An 8333-nucleotide genomic window follows, 5' to 3' on the forward strand; every position below is an offset into this window, starting at 1 on the left:
TGTCCGGGGACGGGAGGGGGCGCGAGGTCTTCAAGGCGAGGCTCCGGTCAGGCGTGTCCCGGCCGGTGCCCGCTGATCTCACCTGTAAAAGCCCCCGGGACATGGACTCACCTCCCGCGGCGGCTGCCCCACGGGCTGGGAAGCGGTGACCGCGGTATGTGCGGGAGGCGGAGGGGATGTGGGTTACGGTGTGCCCTGGGACGTGAGCGTGTCGGTCGGAACAGACCGGTGTGTAGGTTTTGTACCGCTAAGTGCTTTGGCTGGTTGAAGTTCCTATTAGTTGTTCAGCTAAGTTAAATCGGATGGTAGAACGGTACGGTTTACATTTAGGTAAGAGGAATATAATGTGTATAAATACCAATGGTAAGCAGTACGGCAAACCAGCACGGTGACTGACTTACAAAAGGTGTGACTTGAACTGGTTTATCTTATGCAGCAACTTAGCACGATTTTTTTACCAGACAGAAGTCTTACATGACTCAGATACATTAGCAGTGCCAATAGTGACCACAAAATTACAAGAGTGATAGCCTATCCTACTTTTAATGTGTGATTTCTGCACATCATCACATGCAGGAGTTTCCTACGGTGATGGGAGCCTATTGTCTGCCAGAGAACATAAGAGTAGCCAGAAGGAATGTCTGATATCATACCACTGCTATGCAGTCACACTGCCCTTGATAAAATAAGACACGTCATAGGAAACAGCAGTATATGAAAATGTGAAGTAACTGTAAATCAGTTTATTCAAAGCAGTTGATGTGATAAACATTTTAAGAGATTAAATGTGAATATTTATGAGAGAATAAAAACACATAGAGATACATGACTGAACTTCGTATATTTAATTTAAAGTTCTTGATGTATTTGTTTTCTTTGGAGAAGGCCTAAGAATTGTTTCATTATGCATTTCAGTGCATATCTTAAATCTTAACTGGGAGGTTAGTACGTCACAGGAACTGTTTTCACTTTGCAAGCGTAGTGGCTGTTAATTCCATCCGTCATTTATACAAAATATAGTTGTTAGAAAAAGTTTCGTGGTTGTCACTTGTGCTGTAATCACCACACATTATGCACTGTTCACTGAAATAAACTGCGTGCGATGACAACACATATCTAGAAAATATACATTTGAGAGAAGGATCTAAGTCAATTAATCTATCATTCAGCATTTATTCTACCTGAAAGTGACTTTTATTTTATCTAGACTTCTTTAAAATGCCTTACAGATTAAAGTAGGTAGATGTGCATTTTTGACACAAACCAAAATGTAAGCTACATTGAAGTGTTGAATGTCCTCAGCTAGCTGTACTTTATATGGTTTCTTTCTCCAACAGATTGGGAAACAGAATGCCATTTGATGGAGCCAGTGAACCTGACCATGCCCGTGGGTCATTAAAATCAGAATCAGACATTTTGCAGAACACACTACCTGAAAATGAGAAATTCTATTTTGATCTGTCCAGAATTATTGATACGTGAGTTTCTTCATTATCATAAATACAAATGATGATGGACTACTTGATTTATACCATTCACATTTTCAAATTGAGAAACAGGAAAGGAAGATTCGATTACAGAAGAAAAACACACAGCCGCTGGTTGAGTACTGGTAGCAGTAGGGATGTTGGCAGAAATGTTGACTGCATTGCCATTCTGGCATGATGAATGCGTTCACTTTCCAGGAAGGGCTAAAAATTATATTGTGAAAATCTGGAAGCTGTTTTATGAAATTAGTTTAATTTAATATGTACAATAGATAAATTAAGGAAAGCAGTATGATTACAAAATGAACGTTATCAAAATGATATGAACCCAGGCTGTATTGTAGAGTTTATTTATTGTCCATTTCAGAAATGCAAGGCATGCTGATGGAATTTTCACCAGTGTCTACAGCCATCTTTTGGCTAAACTTGCTGTGAAGAGATATCTGCATTCGCTTATTAGAAAACGAGTTAGGTGAGGTGACACTTACATTAGGTAGATTTTTTTCCTAGCTGTCTTCACTGGCATCTTTTCTCTTTTCTGTACCTAAGTTCTCCTTTTTGTGATTTAGAGATAATGAAAAAGAAGATGCTATAATTATGGAGGAGCTGAAAATCCTATATAAGTATTTAGTGATATTACTAAATGATTATGTTACTATTTATTCCTGATACAGTTGTGAGAGGTAGAGCAATAGACACTGTACAAAGCATGGAAAATATATTATAATGATTAGCATGGAAAATATAATGATTAGCATGGTAATTTGCTAATTCTTTTTCTCTGGTTGTGTGTTTACTAGCTTGGTGAATGAATGGCAAAAGTAAATACAAAGTGAATGATTATTCAGTACTTACATAACAACAAGGAAATGCTCAATGAAATTAAAAAAAAATTGGTTTATAGTGAAATTTTAAAGGAATTGTTTTTTTCAACTGTAGAACATATTACCAGATGTTTGTGAGATCCATATTGTAGCAGGATTCAAAAAAGAAAGAGCAAAATTCATAGACAAGGGGTCTGGATGCAATTTCCAGACTGGGACATTCATAAACTAATGGTTGTGGGGTGCTGGGAAGGATCACTGTATACTTTTCTTGTTTTCATATCCCTAAGCAGCAGCTACAGGTTACTTTTGAGAATGTATTAGTAGAACGCTTTGGATTGATCCACTATGACAGTTCCATTGAGAGGCTACTCCATATACTCAAAAGCTGAGTAAAAATTAGGTCCTCCATTTGTGTTAATGCTGCCTTTGTTCCAGAACATATAATTCCAATTTCTCATATGTTATAAACTAATATAGATAATTTAAAACAGAACACACTGAGACTTCCCAAGGTTGTGAATGAAAAATAGGCCTCCAGGTTTGGATTTCACAAGGTGTGTTTTTTTCTTCTGAAACCTCCTTAGAACAAGTAGTTATAGCTACTTATGGGATGCTACATTTTTACTTTCCTCCATGGAAGGCTCCGTCTTCACAGCATTCAATATGAACAGTGATGGGGTCCTTTAAGACTTACTGTGACTTAAACCAAGCTGCACCTTGGCATTGTACTAAAATTTTACACAGTTTGTACTAATATTTATAAAAATTATAGACATCAGAATAAAATCTTTTTATTTAAATAGTAATCTGGGCTATGAGAACAGATAGGAGGGAGTAATGAATTCCACACTCAACCACTTGATCTTGCAGAATTCCTGGGACAAGTGATCTAGAAATCATTGAGTATGGATCCTAATTGCATGGACCATGGCAAAGTTGAGTAGGAGAAAAAAAATCAGTGGAAGGTGTGCCCAAAAAGACTGAATACTAATCTTTGGAATTTGATCCTTGTTATTAAAATACACAGTAAGCAATAAAAGCCGTGGCTTCTTTTCAACAGAAGAAAGATCCAAAGTCATAGTTGGAAATGAAAGCTGAAATGAAAATTTAATTTTATTAGCTAATCAGTATTGTAAAGTTTGTTTCACTCATTTAAAGGTATCTACTTTTAACCAGATATTATCTATTAATTTTTTCTTCATAATTGTGTATTACCAGCTCTCAGGACAGTCCTGTCAAACGCCATTCTGATGCTGTCTTCACTGACAACTACAGCCGCTTTCGAAAGCAGATGGCTGTGAAGAAATACTTAAACTCAGTTTTAACTGGAAAAAGAAGGTACTATAAGAAAGCAAATATATATTGTTTCCATACTTTTGTGGTATTAAGACAGAAAAGGTTTATATCCATTTATGTATACAGAGAGGGCAAACAAGAGGCAATGAACATTAATGACTTGATAGCATAGTTTATAGCATGGTTTTCAAATACAGACAACATTTTCTTCCTGACTGGAACAGACACTACAATCAAATTAGAATAAAAGAATAAAGAGGAGACTGCTTCTGGTAATTTTAAAAAGCTTCTGACAGATTCAGAAATGTTTTTGTTTATGAAAAATCTTCCTAAGGAAAGAATCCACAGAGCTATGGAACATGAGAAACAATTTTATAAAGAAATTTATTGAAAATTTTCCTCTAAATAAACACATGAAATGAAAATTTAGAAGTCCATAGAAGGCCATATGTCCTAATCAGTATAGGTGAGAAGTGCGAGCATACATTTTTGTAGACCCTGTATTCTGTCTATATATTCACTCATTTAGACATCTGCTTTTAAATGGCTCTTCATTCATTAAACATGCTATTTCACATTTTATAACACTTTGGTATAAATATAAAAAAATGTGCAGAAGCTACAGTTAGAAGGCGGCTTTGCTTTCTTGTTTGCTTTTTCTTCTGAGAGCAATAAAACTTATTTCTGATCCACAACAGCCAGGAAGAGCTAAACCCTGCTAAACTTCGAGATGAAGCAGAACTTCTTGAACCTTCCTTCTCAGAAAACTATGATTCTGTAGATGAGCTGTTGAGCCACCTCCCTCTGGTATGCCCAGATTTTCTTTCCTCTTGTTGTCTGTTACTTGACTCGACCCATAAAATGAGATTAATTGTATATGAAGTGTGATCTATTAAAAATCAGAATCATCTAGGAAAGGGAGTCATGTTCCATGAAATGCTTATGTTATAGAGATTGTGTCTGAATAAAATAATAATTTTAATAATAAGATTTAAGGTATCCCATGAATGCTTTTATTGAAAATTCATAATTAAATGCCACTGTTAATAATGCACCTAACTCACTGGGGTGTTTCAACCAGTGTGCACTGTAGAATAAAACCAGAACTGACTCATTTTTAATTACAAAGACTATTATTTCTTCAGAAAACAAACTCAAGGATATTTCTTTTAATTAAAAAAAAAATGCTGCAGATTTTGTTTAACATCTATTTCATCAGAAAGGAGTTGCCCCCAGAACTAAGAGGATCAGCAACATGAACTTTATGCATAAAGAAAGCACTTGACCCCTACCTAGGGGAGGATCATCTGACATGCAAATATTACAGTTGCTGTTTTCTATTTAGCTACCACTATTTTTTTTTCTAAAATCATTCACAAATGCGTTTCCTTGGTTTACTGAAATGGAAACCTTTCTCATCAACACTTGCAGGAATATAACATTGAAAAGGTAACATAGAAACATAAAAGTTAATTGAGTTTGGTATTCTTAAAAGTGCATTATCAAACTGATGGTAGTATGGTTTTTGGCATTCAGCTATGTCTCAAATACAAGCAAGAAAAAAGATTAAAAGACTACTCTTGAGGATAACTTTTTTTTTTGGGGGGAGGAGCTGGGGATGATACAAGAAAAGACATTTCTCCAAACTTTGTTTCCTTACTAGACTTAAAAAAAAAGAGAAAATATTCTTTTCCTTTCCAGTTCTTCTTAAGTTCCCAAATATTAGAAAGGACATAAACTGCTTATGCTTTGAGGATTGAAATAATTTGTAAGTGATGTGGTTCTGGAAAGAAATGTTCTTTCTAGATAGGATTATCATGAAACATATCTGCTCCTGGATTTTGAACCTTCTAAAACTTCTGGCATTGACTAAAAGAGAAATAGTAGTGCAGCACTTTTAAAGCATATTTCTCCTTTGCTTTTCAGGACCTCTGAAGGACACCTGGTAAAGTCTATGACAAGAACAAGCTATTTTTGAGTTCCACATGGTATTTCAAAGAGATGACTTTAGTCATCAAACCAGAACAAATATGTTGTGAAGTGACAGTTGTGATATATTTGTTTCTTATGTAATAAAAGTTGATATTTACATTGTAAATATTACTCTAGAGTTCTCTACTGAAAGCTGTACATATGGATGCCAGTTTAACTTATGAGAAGTCTGTGAGTCCATATGCTGTAAATCCTTTCCTTCAATAAATTCATTTGAAAATGAGTGTGCAGCTGAAAAGAGCCCATCTTGACTAATTAATTGGCTTATTTTAGATGTGGTACAACTTCAGACAAACATGTAGGATAATAGGAATACATCTCCAGATAGCTCCATAATCAGCATGTAAAAACATGAGGAAAAGAATGTGCAAACTGTGTAAAACTGCTTTACAAAGATCTCTGAAGGTTATTGCCAAGAAAAAGGCAAAGCTTTTCTAGCAGCTTACCAAGCAATTAGAGAAAATAAAAAAGCATTACAAATTTGACGTCCAGAAGCATCTTTCCTTTCTGTTCACATTTTTAATATTTCACAACATACAAATCATATTAAGACCAAAAATGTATCCTTTATTTTCAATTGTGTTTTGTATGTGGTGGAGCTGACAAAGCACTAAAAGAATGCAATCCCTTGATTCGTTTGATGCCTAAAGTCATCAGTTATTCTACACTTAATTGTAGCTTTGATGATGAAATTATTGCTTATATATAAAATAGATCTGAAGACAGTTTACTATTTTTTTAGGATGAATGTAATTTACAGACATGCAGACAATAAATAATTTTATTATCATGGCAAACAATTGCTGGTTTGAATCAGTGCTACAGGTAACTGGAACAGTAGAGGTCCCAGCAAGTCCTGTCTCTACTATAATAGTAGAGGAAGATAATATTTTTAACTGATCTATGCTATGTTATATTAGAAAGATGAGCCAATGAGCCTCCAGTTCCCATTTCTGTAGTTTCCTATCACTGTAGATGACTGTGGAACTAGAAATTACCAGCTGTTTGATTCACAACACTGTTGCTGTGAATCAAAATCTGGATGTATTTTATTAAGTTTGTGGATTTAATCAATTAGATCATTTTCTAAAGAATCATTTATTGTTGTAAGACTAATAGTTCCACTGCAATGAGGACAGTGCATGGTACTGCATGCACAACATATGAAATCCATATTCTTGAGTGATACCAGCCATAATAATCTTGTGACTCCCCTTTTACCGCCTAGAAAAAGAAGTAGGAAAACTTATCAGACCTACTTACAAGCTCAATTTGGAATTTCATAGTTATAAATCATACATATGCACACATAGACAGTGATAAAACTGATTTGCAAGTTTCACTGACAAGTTTACTTTTCCCATTTAGAATGAAACTTCTAACATGATAAAATTTGAGATTTATGGAGACTAGTTCTCATAAATATGTAGCCTTCTGATTTGCAACTTTTTGGAATATTGGCAACTGCATGTAGAAAGAAAATCAACTTGCATGGATCAGATGCTAATATTGCTATTTCTATCTAGCCTTGACAGAATCTATTTTAGTCTAAGCAAATGAGTGGTCCACAGAAGTTAGATGCAATTTTGAAGTCTTCTCTTGAAAAGTGGCTTTCCACCCCCAATTCCTATCGTATTATGAACATTTCAGTGTAAAAACATCTTTGTAAATACTTGAAGGATACTAACGGACTAATGCTATAGTATTTAATTAGAATTTTTCTTCGTTGTAGTTTGAACTATATTGGTATTTCTGGGATAAGTAATCTTTGAAAAAAATAAGTGAAAAAACCCAACTAGAAGCAAAGCTGCATATGGTCTTTATACACAGAATTTTTTGTTTGAATATATGTGATCTTCATTCACTCAGTTTAAAGTAACAAAAATTCGAATGATCAAACTTTTGATTCTGCAATTCCAGAAATATTTTTTCTAAATGTTCCTTTTTTAATTTTTTTTTTCTGCTTACCAATAAGACATCTGATGGAAGAACTTGTCTTCCATGTCTAATATATTATCTTCCTGATATTTTGTTCTCCATAGAAAACCACAGAACTTTGGAACATGCATTTTCTGTGTTCCAATGAAGATGGAGTCGTTAGAAAGAAAAAAATGGACACTTATTAGAAATCATATATATATATCTGTGTGTATATATATTTTTTTTTTAAAATAAAATTAATAATTTCATTTTAATAATACCATGGTAGGTTCCTCTGAGAGTTAGCAAATTGAGACAGTCTAAAAGGCATGCTAAATTTTATGTACATTTTAGCGAAACCTAGCACTGACAGGAGAGATTTTAACCTCCAGAATACAATACCTGACTTGATATTTGTGTTAAAGGATGGCTTTTAACTTGTCATAGCAACTTTTGGCATTCTATAGGAGATTTAAAGCCCAATTAATACACTGAGAGGAATTAATTGTGGAAGACGTAACACTGTTCACCTCAACTCCATAGGCAAGCGGTCATGATAAGGTTAAATGATAAAAACGAAGAGAAATTGCAGCATTTCGCTAAATGAGACAAATTTTCAGCCTGTCAATGAACCTTGACACATGTCACCAACCTTACAGCCCACCTGCAAAATGTCATAAGTGTGGAATCAAAGCATTGCATTAATTAGGAGAATGGAAGGGGCAGCCGCAAAGGGAGTGTCGGGAGTACTGCTGAGAGGAAACAAATACCCAGGAGATTTTGAAGAGCGTCACTGACAGAGAATGCAATC

At 34.8% G+C, this 8333-nt stretch overlaps 1 protein-coding gene across 3 annotated transcripts; it reads left to right on the forward strand.

The window, feature by feature from the left end:
* Window positions 1–100: 100 nt before the first annotated feature.
* On the forward strand, window positions 101–5825 carry VIP (vasoactive intestinal peptide). 3 transcript variants are annotated; one of them, XM_018077832.1, is made up of 6 exons: window positions 101–154; window positions 1338–1478; window positions 1855–1959; window positions 3533–3652; window positions 4309–4417; window positions 5537–5823. In XM_018077832.1, exons 2-6 carry the CDS (start codon window positions 1351–1353, stop codon window positions 5543–5545), a joined length of 471 nt encoding a protein of 156 aa, XP_017933321.1. In that variant the 5' UTR covers window positions 101–154; window positions 1338–1350; the 3' UTR covers window positions 5546–5823. The 3 variants fall into 3 exon arrangements, with proteins under 3 accessions (XP_017933321.1, XP_017933320.1, XP_029818640.1); XM_018077831.1 differs by lacking the exon at window positions 101–154 and having other exon boundaries at window positions 1243–1478; XM_029962780.1 differs by lacking the exons at window positions 101–154; window positions 1855–1959 and having other exon boundaries at window positions 1253–1478; window positions 5537–5825.
* The last annotated feature ends 2508 nt before the right edge of the window (window positions 5826–8333 follow it).

The sequence above is a fragment of the Manacus vitellinus genome, unplaced genomic scaffold (assembly GCF_001715985.3).
Source record: "Manacus vitellinus isolate BGI_N305 unplaced genomic scaffold, ASM171598v3 scaffold_4_pilon, whole genome shotgun sequence".
Taxonomy (NCBI): Eukaryota; Metazoa; Chordata; class Aves; order Passeriformes; family Pipridae; genus Manacus; species Manacus vitellinus.